This window comes from Crinia signifera, chromosome 3 (assembly GCF_055691185.1).
Source record: "Crinia signifera chromosome 3, ASM5569118v1, whole genome shotgun sequence".
In the NCBI taxonomy this organism is placed as follows: Eukaryota; Metazoa; Chordata; class Amphibia; order Anura; family Myobatrachidae; genus Crinia; species Crinia signifera.
Window position 1 is genome coordinate 280,701,477 of NC_139219.1, and position 15,215 is coordinate 280,716,691.

The following is a 15,215-nucleotide window of genomic DNA, read 5'->3' on the forward strand; positions in this document are numbered from 1 at the left end:
TTAATTGTTTTGCTTTAAGTACTATTAGCTTTTCATTTTCCTTTTTTAGCTGCTTTAATTTCCCTTTTACAAACTTTATTTAATTATTTGTACTTTGTGAATGCCTCCTCCTCCCGTTAGCCTTTTTTTTTTTTTAGCCTTTTTATACTTTAAAATGCTCTCCTCTTATTGTTTCCCTAACTTTTTTGTTCAACCATGACTGGTTTGTTCTGTTGATGTTACTCTTATTTCCCTTTTGTGATACATTTTATTTGTTAGTGTATCATTATGCTGGATCTATTGTTTGTTTTATTAATGTTTGTTTTGGTTAAAATCACTTTTTAGGCAAACAGCAGTTCGTCTGGATTGGTAAAAATATCTGAGAGTGTACTGAAGTCCTTACCAGCAACATCTCCTGCACAGAAGCCTGGGACCACACTAGTAAGGGTTGCAGGGGGTGTTATAACAGCTGCCAGTACATCATCACTACCATCTGTGTCTGCAAATGGAGCTGCTCAGCCGGTAATCACAACAAGAGCTATTCAACTTTTTGCATTTTGTGTTTGGTTTCTATAGGACACACCTATGGTGGCTGCTGCTAGCCATTACATAGATACAGGCGCTTTGTTCTTTGTGGTTGTGCTTGCTACTCTCCTCTGTTTCATAATGCACATGTGCATAGCCCATTCTAGGACATAGGGCCTGATTCAGGCCTGATCGCACCGCTGTGAATTTGCACAGCGGGCGCTTATTTGCACAGCGGGCGCAGGCACAACCTGGGCTAGTGACGGCTACTTTTTACCTTTGATTGATAAGAAGTACAGATGGAGCACCTCTCCTTCAGCGCCGGGAATCGTTAGATTGCCCCTGCTGGCGATCGCCGGCGGAGAGGCTCTACATCTGACGGAGACACGTATGCGCGTCCCAGTAATTTGGCGGCGGGGACTGGAAACCCTGCCCATCTCCACTTCAGGGAAACGGGCAGGGTTAGGGGCGCCTGATGAGAGGTGGAGAGCTCCGTCGGAAAGGGGATTTCTGGTGGTTGGCGATTCAATCGCCAGCCGCCGGCAAGGAGAGGCGCTCAATCTGTAGGCGTCTAGGGCTGGTAACCAGCCGCTAATACCCCTTTCACACTCGCAAAAATATCCCGGGTTTTTGAGCATCCCGTGTTGATTCCGGAATCTACCCAGGTCAGGACCTGGGTAGAAATCCTGGAATGCTCATCCCGGGATATTCTTTCTAGACCCTTTCACACTGAGCTAAATCGCGGGTTGACGCGCGTTCATGTGCATCAAACCTGGGATATTTTTGCGAGTGTGAAAGGGGTATAAGTGGTAGTGTCAGGGAAAACGCTGGGCTTGTGCAAAAAAAAAAAACTTTCGGTGTGCCTCGGACAAACACTTGTGTGCCAAATCGTTTTAGGGGAGGGTGAGTGACATCCCGTACCAGCCCGGATGTGCCAAGTAAGCACTGGACTAGGTGGCAGCTGCGATGACTTGTGACCAGTGTAAAATTATTCAGGCATCTATCGAATAATTTCAGAGCCTTTTCCGTGGCTATTGTAGCTGTCCACATCCAGTCGCACAGTGTCCACACTCATTCGCAAGGCAGGCATTTTATCTGGCGGGGAAGTGTGTAACTGACCGCTGGCCTCTGAACATTTGCAGCACTGCGATCTGGTCTGAATCAGGCCCATAGCGTAACGCCCCCACCAACACATTCAACATTCAGCAATTACTGTAGCGGCCTTGCACAGAGCAAGTGGCTCTCTATTGGGTGTTGCCTACAGAGCAAGTGACTGCTGGACCTGCACACACATACTTGAACACACACACACACACACAACCTAACAGTTCGTGGAGCATAATTATACACAACAAAGGAGGGATACAAATTACCCAAGAAATAGTGGGGGAACCGGTTTTGTGTAACGTCTGGAGCGGTTTCTATAAAAGGTGGTTAATTTGTATTTATTTTTAGCAGCTAAACCAGCTAATTTACTGCATACTATTAATAGGAGGAGCATGTTGTTCACCAGTGATACGGCTCATGTACATACAATGAGAAATAGATGACTGTTATTTGTGGATCTTGCACGCAATGCGGATAGATCATACATTTCTAATTGCCTCTATCTACTTTAATGTCAGCTAAAACATTATTATATACCATAAGTACTGAGTATCATCTCCAGTAATGTATGCATTACATGTGTACAGAGTCGGTATCATCGCCTGCTATTGGAAATACTTTTCAGCGTCTTGTTGTAATTGACAGTGATTGGTTGAAAACAGGGATCTGGAGTGTCCGGGCCAAAGCGTCAGCATATGATTGTATAGGATTGGTGGCTAAAGCTGGGTACAGATTAGATTATCTTTTGAACAATGGGGCAAATATAGTGAGTTTACAATCCATCACAAGGTCCCAGTGTGTCCAGCGCTCCCGTGCGTCATTCATCGTGTCTTCAGGTTGGCCTTGCATGTGATCTTGCCAGCGATTTTCAGCACATACTACCTACATATATACCTGATGTATCGTTAGGTGTGTATGCACTATATTGTTGTTCCAGGTATTAAATGGAAATCTTTGACAATATTGCGTCACTTGTGCATCGTCTAATGTGTACCCAGCTTGATGTCTCCAGTCTCTTTCACCAGCGCCGTTCTATTTTTAAGTTGTTTTGTTTCTCCTTCCATCCCTGGGTGACATTAGAACACTGCTTTAGAAAGGCTATGAGGAGCCCTTTAAATTACAGCTGAAAAATCTGTATCCTAAAACCTCCATCTCCTGGTTGGTTACGGCTGGACTTCACTTTTTCTGTTCTTCACTTCTTTGTATTGTACAGGTGGCAGAAGGGACCAGCAGCTCTGCATCCTCTGCTGCATCAGTAAGTAAGGTTTATGTACAGCAACATTCCACTGCACCTAGTACCAGCCACGTGAAGGCCCTGGGGAGCAGTAAATGCAGCTCGTTATCTATATCGGCCCTGTCATCAAGAGCCACTCTGAGCCCAGCTCCTGGCAGCTCGCCACTAGCAGGTACTGAGAACACTACTAATTTCATTATTATCCTAACACAATGTTGTCTGTGGATGGCTTTATAGAGTTTGCTGATTTATTGCAGAACTTGGTGGGCTATAGTCCCTAATACAAAGAACACAGTTTTTCCCAGGTGGTCCTGTCCGATTTTATGACCACATAAATAAGTATTTTTGTGTTTTGCTCAGTAGTGGTGGCATGGAGTGTTACATAGAGCCATAGGGGATTAGTCCATGTGTGCTGATGGTTCCGACACATCTATTCAATGCGGCCGTTTCTGACCGCATCGAGGCATGCAGATTAGATTTTAAAAGTAGCATGTGCATTGTGGAAAACAGCCACTGGATTGAAGAATGTGCAGCTGTTTTCGTCAATCCACGGTCGTTACGATGTTGTAACATTTCCGACAGTTGGAAGATTGAAGTCGGAAACAGACTATATTGACATCCGACAATCCAAATCAGCATTGAATACCCCCCTTAGGGTTCATAAGCAAAGCCTGTTAGCTTTACCTTATAACAGTGTTGTTGCTTCAGAGTTTGACCCAAAGTTATACAAAAGAGTTCCCCATAGGAATAGTAATACGTTTGTTTGTGTGTGTGTGTATGTACAGCCTTAGGCTGCACTGTTATGTCAGAAGTTTCAGAAACAATGGGGAAGCTGTTATGTATCTGCACAGTACAATCTATTGCTCTTCTGCTACTCCCTAAATAATTTGCAACCCATAATCACATTTAATTTTGTAAACTAATCTATTGGCTATTGTTTTGGTCTTGCAGTTAAAGCAGATCCGGACCCCAGCAGCACGCTGTCTTTCCACACTGCTCTTCCATCAGTGAAGTTGGAGGATAATTTAGACCTGGAATCCAGCTCTGTGAAGTAATCACCTCTGTTCATTCCTCCTTCAGCCCCTTATTCCCTCACCCCATAGAACAATAACTGGTAGCGAATCACTGGGGAGTTTTAGTGATTACGTTTTGCATTACATGATCAGTGATCTCTGGTAGGGTTTCCATCTCTCCGCTGTTCTCCTGCCAGAGTTCGGAACATGGGGAAGGTGGATATTTTAAATGGAAGTATACTTATGGGAATGGTTCTTTAATATTGGAGCAGGTCAGAAAATTGCTGCCCCTGGCAGTGGCTTGTTACACTGTGGGAAATAGAACCACTTTTCTCACAAACAATTGTGAGTCTTTAAGTGAAGGATTTGCTTGTTTTTAAGTAATGTTGTACCTAAGCAATTGTTACCCAGGAAAGGCACTTGCTGTGCCTGTAACATGCCATGTTTATGTACATAACTTGTCTAGGATAGAGGGTGGAGAGATGTAGCAAACCTCCTCCTAACTAGATCGCTTAGAAAATACCCCTACACTGTGTGTAGGGGGCGATAGCGATGCCCACCAGAGAACACTGGCCCTGACAGATCGCTCAGCACACAACGCTGACACCGCTGTGTGCTGGGCGATCTAGCATCGCTCAGAACGCTCTACAAATCTCCCAGTGTGTAGGATGAGAAGGGTGAGCTCTTGAGCAAAGTCTTTAATGCCTCCGGGGTTTAGCTCATAAGTGTTATTGCTATAATATGGCAGTTAGTAAAAGTGGAGAAGTTGCCCGTAGCAACGAATTGGCTTCTGTTTCGGAGGTTTGATACATTTCCCACGAGTGAGCAGATTATCTCACAATACATTGTTCTCTTACACTACCAGCTTTTGGAAACTCCGTACAAAATAACTTTGCAATTTAAAATCTAAAAAGAGTCTGTTGAATACATCCCTGAATATAATTGCAGGACAGAACATCTGCAGAGCTTCAAGCAGCTGCTCACTGCAACCGTAAAGAAGTTTCCGCTCATAGGAGAAAGAGGTAGGATGCGCACAATGAGACGTTTTTTAAAATTCATAAATTTTACATTATAGTTTTTTTTTTTTTTTTTTATTATGTGTGTTCCCACTTATGTGTGACCTATCACTGAGAATATAGGATGAATGTTTTAACGTATCAGTTCCAATTATGACTCAAGCAAATCTCTTGCAGTTTATAATAAAAATAAATACCCTTGTCTCTTCTAATGGACACACTCAATTGCTCAGCAACATATACAGGGCCAGATTTACTAAGCTTGAAAAGTGATAAAACAGCTAGTCAGCTCCTTACTGCCATGTTATAGACTGGGTTTGAAAAATTACAGTTAGGAACGGATTGGTTGGTGGTTTATCACTCTCCATTTTATCAACATTTCAAGGCATTGACTAATAGCACAGTCCTATAGTCCTTCTCCAGTGTCCACAATTGTCCCAAGTGGAGAGGCCTAGACTGGTCTGGTATCTAAGACCCAGGTTGTTTGGGAGGGTAGTACCCAGGTACAGGCTTGTTCGAGGGGCTCAGCAGGTGTCCTCAGCTTCTGTGGGAAGGAATGCATAGTGCTTTTATATAAGATAAGGTATGGTAACGTCCCCTGAGCCTACTGTAAAGACTACATTTAAAGAAGTGTGTATTTTTAGAAGTGAAAGATGTTGCCCATAGTAACCAGCCATATTCTAGCTATTCTCTTATAGGACAGGGTTGGCCAAACCGGTCATCAAGATCTACCAACAGTTTATGTTTTTTTCAGGCCACCTGTGGATGTATAGTAGGAATGAATGCAGCAGGTTTGATAATGTGACAGTTAGTAATGACTACAGCTGTGCACCAGCTAGGTGATTTTGGTCATGTGACAGTAATGACTACAGCTGTGCACCAGCTAGGTGATTTGGAAAACATGGACCGTTGGTAGATCTCGAGGACCGGTTTGGCCACCCCTGTTCTGGAAGGTGTTGGATAAATTATACGTAAAATCTGATTGGTTGTTATGAGCAACATCTCTAACATCTAAAAACTCACACTTTAGTAAATTTAGTCCTAACTCTCAGCAGCCCTGTCAAAAAGCAGGGTACCTACTACCCGATAAAGTGTGCCGATGTGACGGAGCGATGACCTGTATTTATACAGGGGGCTGTAACCGAGGTGTACCAAATAACACTATTCATAGTCCACAAGTGCTTCCAGGGGACACAGATCGCCTACCAAACCAGAAGTTAGGTTTTTAAGAAGTACAGACTGCCAATAGGAGATTCAGAAGATCTGCCACTTGCCATAGTCAATACGTATAAGCCCCTGGACATCTACAGCTGCTTGCTGTGGACCAAAACTAATTCCTTCCGTTCACGGTACCACAAGACTTCCGGTATTTATGTATATAAAGCCCTTGGGCTCACTACACACAAGCACTGCCTTCTGAAGAGCTTACTGCTTGACATGCATCAGGCCATTCTAGCAAGTAGTACAGCAGTAGTGCAGTTCTGATTGGATGATGGGAGTGTTTGTTACACACTGAGGGGGTTACCCTCAGGTAATACCACAGGCTGACTTCCTGCTTGCATTCAAAGCAGTTTATAGGCTTCTAACAATACTGTACGCACACTATCCAGTTAGCAGGTTTGTTTTATGACTGGATGTTTGTGTGATAAGAGAAATGTCTGTGTTGGCTTCTTTCTATAGATGAAGATGGCAGCAACCCCTTCTGTGCAAATTCACTGGAGCAATATTATAGCTGGAACATAGGGAAAAGGAGAGCATCAGAGGTACCCTCTCTTCTTCCCCTCATTTTTCTTGCCTTTTGATTAAGAAATAATATGCTCTAACATTGTTGATTACTGTGGTAAACACTGTAAATCGAGATAATTCAAAGAGACCAAACTTAAACATTTTAGTAAGTTACCACTTTAGGAGGGGTTTATAGGACAACTTTGGATAAAAGTACCTTTTCCTAATCATTAATTTGGAATCTCAAGGTGCCCATACACAGTACAATTGCTGGGTGAGATGAGATGCCGCTCTCATCGTACAGCTCAAAAGTATGTGCTGCACAGCAGACCCTATCCTACAAACAGGACCCCTCCCCAAGAGCAAGATGTCTAACGCCACCACCCACACACAAAACCCACCCAACAGCTTAGTGGACATGACCGGAAAGAGTGGGGATATAACAACAAAGGATGGGCGAAAAAATAGGGATACAGAGTAGAGTGATAGATTGAAGTGAGACATAGTGGGAAAATGAGGCGTTAAAAGAGGCTGGGGGGATGTGAAAAAGATGGGCCGGAGGATAGGTGAAAAGTGTCAGACGTGGCGAAAGATCAATATGGGATAAGAGGAGGAATATGGGATAAGAGGAGGAAAAAGGATGGGAGGTGGATGAAGAGTGGGAAATCATAACCCAGCAGCACTGGACTGAAGTGCTAGCAACTCTGCAAGTGACTAAGAAAACCTTAGTTTGCCTCAATGGCATCCATGAACCTTGCACACTATATTGATGGGCCCTTCATAATGTTGTGTAATAAGTACACCGCTGTCACTATATAAGTCATAAGTGAGCAATATATGACATTTAAAAATGTAAAGGTTACAATTAATTAATGAACTTATTCCTGCAATTCCAAAGCGTTCTATTCTCTGAAGTGTTGTCTACAGAGGAAAGAGGTGTATGTGCTGTGCCAGTGGCTTCCACACGCGGCCCTCAAGGAGCACTGAGTATATCCATGCTTGGCCACAGATGACTTCATTAGGACCTCACTATTTATACATTAATCATCCGTGCTAAGCCATGGATAGCTTTGCCACCTGGACTGCTAGTGTTCCCTGAGGACCGAGTTTGGGAACCCCTACAATAGGCTGGGAGGTGCTACAGATCATAGTATAGGCATATATTGTAGTTACAGGTCATCTTTAAGTAGTGTGATTATGAACGCATTTGTTCACCCATTGACTTTGTATACATATTGTTTAGTGGCAACGAGCAGTGGCCATGAAGAAAATGCTACACGAAATTATAGCGAAACAGCCCAAATTTAGCAACATTACCCAGCTGAAAACCAAGGAAATTGTACATTGGTGCCGTAATTACGGGTATACCCCCCCTGATCCGGAGAGTGGCAGCGATGACCGGGAATCTATTGAAGACGTACTTACTCGTATAGACAATGAGGCGGGTAAGCACAGTACAGTGGGGCTTTCTATGGGAATGTGATACTTCTGTGTCCTGGCTGTATTAAAAGTAAATGCATAAATCATAATGAACTGAACTACTGACAGAGCAAATGTGGATTTCTTTATTAGCATTATACCATCGGAATAGGTTAAATGTCTTCTGTTTCCCATGTATCGTACAGTTGGTATTGATGCCACTTTCAGTGTATAGACTGCAATTGCATTGGGTCGTTCAATGCCAAATCAACTTTTCAACTCAACCGTCTCAGATTTTTGTGAAGTTTGGTAGGATACTAGACGACTGTATCTGTCCTGTTTTAGCCCTCCATGATACACAGTGTTCATGCAACAGTTTTGCAAACATTACAGAAAATTTAAAATTTATGCTTGTGAGGTCAGTTAAAACAAATACTGTTCGAAGCAAAGGCACCCTAGTTTACATAAAACAGTGTGTTTTTTTTCCTTTTCAGGGTTCCTGGTCCCACAGGGTAGACATCGGGGTTGTAGGTGGATCCAGAGGATCAGGCACCAATCTCCGAAGCTTTGGAGCTTCCCAGCATGCCTGACTCCTCTCCCCTTATAACCCCGCCTCCATGTAGAGGACATCAGTTTTTTTGTTGGTGCCTGCAGGAGCACAATTTTATTTATTTATTTTTTTCCCCAAGGATTGCCTCAAGCAATCCCCAGCTTTTGTTTTCTTTTTTCACTGGGCGGTCAGCGCTGACAGAGCGACTTCCTGCAGTCATCCACTGCTGTCACCTGCTTTCAGGCATTACTCACTGCTGTCACGATCTTTTTACCACCCATTGATATTCCCCTTTCCCTGGCGAATTTCTCATGAAGTGCTGTCACCCTCTCCCTGTCACTCGCTGTGATCATTTTCTCCCTGCTGTTACCCATTGCCTTTGTCATGAGGCATATTATTAACTTGGAGGGGAGCCCAAGACATAGTTTTGGGCCTAGTACCCAACACTAATAAGTTCTGCAACTGCCGAGAATGCATCGTGTATCCGGCCTAAACGTTCGTTTTGATTTTATTTGTATTTATTTTACATGTTACTACTTTAGGAGGTTAATGCTCCCACTCTGGAATCTGGCGGTAGCTATGCATTAAGGATCCTTAGGGATTCTGCATTGCTGTACCACTGGAACTGCTGAATAGTGAACGCACATTCTCTTACTTGGGTGACTACCTGGACACTCAGCTGTCCGCCTCTGTCACACTGTTAGAGAGTGGCAGTAGCCAGGCCAGCCAAGAATGGCTGCACTGTCTTATGGGTCTATCCCAAGGCTCTCCCCTTTTATAGGAAAATAAGGTTGTGCTGAAAGATAAATACAGTGCTGATTCACACTCTAATAATTTATAGTATTCCCTGCCAGCTTACATTAAGGTTCTTGGTATATTTATTGGCCAAGAACTACCAGCCCACCAAACAGCATCTGGGTGACCTCGTCTCTAGTGGGTCCCTAACACTAAAGGCCCCCATACACTATGCGATATGGGAACGATTTCACCCGATTCGGATGAATCGGGCAGTGAAATCGGCCCAAATCGCACTTGTAGACATCCCCTCCGATCCGATGCGCGGTCCCGTGTGCATCGGATCGGGTCGAGAGGCCTGACGGGCTGCACATAAGATTTGCCAAATATTATGTGCAGCCCAGCCCCGGAGCCGTGCGGGGGACAGCAGCGGGGGGGGATGCCGGCTATAGAGAGCCAAGCAGGGGGAGGCTGCATATGGCGCCTGGCTGGAGGAAGCTGTTGCGGTGGGGTGACAGCGGGCTGCGGGAGGCGAGCAGGGAGAACTTGATGACATGACGCTGGCTGCCGGGCAGCGCCGCAGCGGCGGGAGCCGGGAGGAACAGATAACTTGAAAAAAAAATGCCCATAGAGATGACTAGCAAGCCATTGATTGGCTGAGACCTCTCTTGCTAGTCATCTCTATGGGCGTTTTTTTTTTCCAAGTTATCTGTTCCTCCCGGCTCCCGCCGCTGCGGCGCTGCCTGGCAGCCAGCGTCATCAAGTTCTCCCTGCTCGTCTCCCGCTGTCACCCCACCGCAACAGCTTCCTCCTGCCTCTCCCTGCTCGGCTCTCAATTAGCCGGCATCCCCCGCCCGCTGCCGTCCCCCGCACGGCTCCCTCCTCCTGCAGCTCCCCGGGGACTGCATATGATAAATCCATGTGATTTATCATATGCAAACCTTGGCACATCAAGTGCCTAATCGTGTGTCCCCCTCCCGGGGAGCTGCAGGGGAAATCAGGTCCGACTTGTCCCTAGGACAAGTCGGACTAATGTATGGGGGCCTTAAGTTTGAACCCGGGAAACCAAAAAGCTGGATAAAGAACATCAAGTCCCAAGATTATAAAAACTCCTGCAGGTCAAATGATTGAGTCAACAGATGTATTCCTGTAAATTCAGATCATATCCAGAGATAAAACTTTAGTAAATTAATAGTTGTACACTGTGGTTCGTCACTAGTATCTATTGCTTCACAGTCCGAATCCGGGTTATACAACTTTATTCTCTAGAGACAGGTGCCGGTTCTCAACAGTCGGTGAATAACCTCTCCAGATGGAATAGTTTTTATTGTGGCCACATTTATTGACTTCAATGTAATATAACTTGTTACATGACAATGCTTTGCCGTTTGGTGGACAGTTTTAGATGATGATCGGGCATGAAGATGTGTTTTATGTGTTCTCCAGCTTTACCCCCCTCCTACTCCACTCCTGAGGCTCTTTGTAGAAAAGTGGAGGGATTAGAGAAGATCCTTAAGAAGCAGAAAGAAGTGGACGAGGACGTGGATATCTTGAGCACAGCTGAAATACAGAAACCTCTGATCAAACAGGAAAGTGAAGAAGGCGAAGACATGAAGTTTTACCTGACGCCAAATCTGTCCTGTGAGTTCATCAGAGACACCGCACAGGAGGTATGGATCCCTCAGGACTACTTTACGTGTTCACCTAGAACTTCATGGGCTATTTGTGTGATTAAAATCAGTGTACCAAGATATTTTGATATTATGAATTGGACTGACAGATTCACCCCCAAATTCAACATTCATTTATATGCAGCATGAATAATAAATTGTTACAGATAATAAGTTGTGATTGCTAAATGGAAATGCTGAAGTTTTAAAATCGTGTTCTTTTTTTTTTTCTATAGATAGGAGTTTCCTTACAACCAATAGAAGTTCAGAAAAATGTGTATGCCTCCCCAGTAGAAGAGATGATATTAAAGGTAAGGGGGCTAAATGTGAGTACAATAGCACATGTGAGTCTGTGCAGGTTTTTAAAGCGGCAACCCTTTACACGGCATAACCAGGTTGTTTTTGCTGTGTAAATGATGGCCACTTTAAAAATCCGTCCCCGACTTGCACGAAATCCTGCACAGCCGTTATTTTGAGCCCAAGATGTCTGGCCATGTAACAAAATGCTAATATCTTTGTCTCTTGAATATCGATTCCCACCTGATTAGACTGTAGCTCAAGTTTTCTGCTCTTTATTTTTAGGCCACTGAACAGTTTGTCAGTGACTTAATGAGAGACGCTTTAGCTGTGGGATACCAGATGACGTCACGTAAAAGGTATGTTGATCATTATCATTGAATTGCGTTGTGCCCATGGTATTTCAAAGCCTTGTAGGCTTACGCTGCCTTTTAGGTAACCTGTCTCATGAACCATACATGTGTTTCGTAGAGTTTGACCCCTTTCTCTTTCAATGGTCCTGGTGACACAGCTCAACACTGGGATGTAGGAGGGTCCGAAGGAGCCAGGCACCTATCCTAAAGTTTTAGAGGGTAGGCTCCTCCCCTACTGCATCCCTGGACTCTTCAGTTCGTGTTAGGTGCCCACTGGAGTGGGTGCTATTCTAAAGGGCTGCAGGAGCAGCCGAAGAATTAGAGTAGTTAGGGGATTTTTATTGTTTTATTAACTTTTACCCTAGCTAGGTAGGCACAGTGTGAGGATTCTCATAGTGAATCCTCACACTGCTAGCGCAGCAGGAGCTGACAGAAGCGCGTCCTGTCAGCTCACTGTGCACAGGGGAGACACTGTCTGCTCTCCCTGTGCAGCGCTTATAGCCTTTTCTAAAAGGCTGCCTGGGCTCCGGAGTACCCTGAAACCGGCTCCACATTTAGGTGGGGATCATGGGGGACAGGCGCTCCGTGATGGCGGCGGCCATTTTATGCGGAGCTTACACGCTGAGCTCCTAGATGAGAGGACAGCAGCGTTGTGACAGGCATGTTCCAAGTGATCCCCAGTTGAGGGGGAGACACTGGAACTAGGAAATCCTACCTGAGGAGCGGCTTGCTGGGGGTGGTTGGCGCCAAAAGGTCACGGACCCCGCAGCAGCAGGGACCTGTGGTCTCTTCCTTCACTCTGACTTTGGCGCCTTTCAGAACGCTTGCAGCGGAGCTGAGCTGGCTTACTGATCCTGGCAGAGTGACTTGGATTTCCTGGGCATCGCTTCCCCGCAGTTGAAACCAACAGACAGATAAGTGACTGGGTGCATTGCCTCTGTATAAACGCTTGTACATTGTTTACACTGTGTATACTGATAGATATACATTTATCACTTGCATCATGTCTGAGCATCAGGCTGTGGTTTTGGGGGAGGGAGCCCTTAGTGCACTGAGCGCGTGCAATGTTTGCACACAAAAGTTTGTCCCTGAGCAGATGGCCAAGGGGGGCTTATGTATTACTTGCGCTGATGTGAGACCCATGGGCAGTGAACCCCATAGGGCAGAGCAGATGGAACCTGCGTGGGCCAGGGCCCTAGGCAGGTCAGTTAACGCTTTGGTGCAGCTTTTGGACAGGCAGAGTGATGGGCTGGTAGAATCACAGAGACCTATGCCATCATCTCAGCAGTCGTCTGGCTCCTTGCCTCTTACCCAGGCAGATCCTGCGCTGATTCAGGTGATGCAGGATACTGCTAAGGGGATCAACAGGTTCAGTGAAATGCTGGACAAAATGGATGATGTGGCAGGGACCCCTAGAAGGTCTTATGCTTTGACTACTGTGGTAGATGAGGAGGAAGGAGAGTATACTGACATCCCCTGGGATCAGGGTGATGATTTGGAAGAGAACTCTGCTGCTGGTATAGAGGATCTCATTGTAGCTGTGAAGCAGGCTTTAAAGCTGTCTGTGGAGGATAAGACTCCTGTTAAAGGTGTTTTTAAGCGACAGCGTAAGGAGGCTGTTACTTTTCCTTCAGATGAGGGGTTACAGGAATTGTTAGAAGGGGCTTGGAAAACTCCTGATAAGAGGCTTCAGATGCCTAAGCGATTCCTTAATCTGTACCCCATGCCAGAGTCTCATGCGGAGCTCTGGGAAAAGGTCCCAGTGGTGGACGTTTCAGTGGCACGGTTGTCCAAGGCTACTGTATTACCAGTACAAGGCGGTGCAGCTTTTAAAGATTCTGTGGATAAAAAGCTGGAGGGAAACCTCAAGGCTATCTTTGAAGGGGTGGGGTTTACCTTACGGCCCCTTATTGCTTCAGCCTGGGTCTCTAAGGCCATGATAGAGTGGGCTGGTGAATTATGCACCATGCTGCAGGCTGACCCTGGTGCGTTACTCCTTGCAGAAAAGATTAAGGCAGCTGCAGAATATGCAGTGGAAGCAGAGGAGGAAGCTATTAAAATGGCAACCAGAGTGTCCACAGTCTCCATTAATGCCAGGAGAGTGCTTTGGCTTAAAGCCTGGGAAGCAGACAATGAGTCCAAGAAGGCTCTGGAAACATTAGCCTTCAAAGGAAAGGTACTCTTTGGTACCGAATTAGAGGAGATTATAAAACAGGCCACGGGCGGCAAAAGTACATTCCTGCCGGCCTCCTCAGCAAAGCAGACGTCCAGATTTTCTGCTTTCAAGCCGTCCTTTCGGCCCTCCCCTAGAGGTGGTGCGTCCTTTCGAGGACAGTCTTTCAGGGGAAGGTTTCAGTCCTCTAGAGGCAAGACACAAAAGTCAAAATTTGGCTCTTTTCACAAGAAGCCTGCCACAAAAGGAGAGGATAAACCCTCTGCATGACTGTCAGGGGCTTCGCCCGACAGTGACAAAAGTGGGGGGGCGTCTCACACTCTTCAGGGACGCTTGGGCTTCTCTAGGCCAGGATGCCTGGGTGTTAAATATTATAACACAGGGTTACAAAATCCCTTTCAGAGGGCCGCCTCCGAAGAGGTTCATTCCCACATCCTTACCAAAGGAGGCACGGCTTCGTACAGCTCTTGTGAGAGCAGCTCACTCCCTTTTGGAAAAAGGGGTGGTTACACCAGTCCCCAGGGCAGAGTGGAAGAAAGGCTTTTACTCCACGCTGTTCCTGGTGCCCAAACCAGACGGGTCTTTCAGACCAATACTAAATTTGAAGTCTCTAAATGTTCATTTATGGGTAGACCATTTCAAAATGGAGTCCCTATGGTCAGTACTCCTGAGTCTGGACCAGGGAGAATTTTTGGCGTCCATGGATGTCCAGGACGCATATTTGCACGTCCCTATACACCCAGAGCATCAGACCTTGTTGAGGTTTGCCATAGGAGACCTGCATTTACAATTCCGGGCGTTACCCTTTGGGCTAGCAACCGCGCCAAGGGTATTCACAAAGATAATGTCAGTGATGGCGGCGGTGCTGAGGCTCAGGGGAATCACAGTAATACCCTATTTGGACGATCTCCTGTTCAAAGCAGAGTCAGCAGCCATGCTGCAGAGTCACTTGGCAGAGGCCATCAGTTTTTTGCAGGCTCACGGCTGGATTTTAAATTTGCAAAAATCTCAGTTGGTACCGTCACAAAGGCTCCAATTCTTGGGAGTCATACTGGACACCCATCTTCATCGGGTATTCCTCCCGGAGGTAAAGGCCAGGGATCTGGTCACCCTAGTCCAGGAGATTCTCAGGGCTCAGAGCATTTCAGTATGGAGGTGCCTCAAGCTCCTGGGGAAAATGGTGGCGTCATTCGAGACGCTTCAATTTGCCAGGTTCCACTCTCGGAGGTTCCAATGGAACATTTTGTCAGCCTGGTCAGGAAACACTTTGACCATGAAATCCGAGATGATAGTGCTGTCTTCGGACACTCGGGAATCCTTGAAATGGTGGACAGAAGTAGATTCCCTTCAGTGGGGTCGGTCATTACAGACCTGGGACTGGTTGGTAGTAACTACCGACGCCAGTCTCAGGGGCTGGGG

At 45.8% G+C, this 15,215-nt stretch overlaps 1 protein-coding gene across 7 annotated transcripts in view; it reads left to right on the forward strand.

Moving 5' to 3' along the window:
• YEATS2 (YEATS domain containing 2) overlaps window positions 1–15,215 on the forward strand; it is a 58,405-nt gene that overhangs the window by 35,092 nt on the left and 8,098 nt on the right. For 6 of the 7 annotated variants that reach the window (XM_083178261.1, XM_083178262.1, XM_083178265.1 and 3 more), the window contains 9 exons: window positions 325–501; window positions 2,825–3,017; window positions 3,797–3,896; window positions 4,807–4,880; window positions 6,555–6,637; window positions 7,843–8,044; window positions 10,750–10,973; window positions 11,210–11,284; window positions 11,556–11,629. In XM_083178261.1, coding sequence (XP_083034387.1) covers window positions 325–501; window positions 2,825–3,017; window positions 3,797–3,896; window positions 4,807–4,880; window positions 6,555–6,637; window positions 7,843–8,044; window positions 10,750–10,973; window positions 11,210–11,284; window positions 11,556–11,629 — 1,202 coding nt within the window. Of the gene's footprint in view, window positions 1–324; window positions 502–2,824; window positions 3,018–3,796; window positions 3,897–4,806; window positions 4,881–6,554; window positions 6,638–7,842; window positions 8,045–8,512; window positions 9,554–10,749; window positions 10,974–11,209; window positions 11,285–11,555; window positions 11,630–15,215 lie in introns of those variants that run through there. The other variant, XM_083178266.1, reaches the window with a different exon arrangement.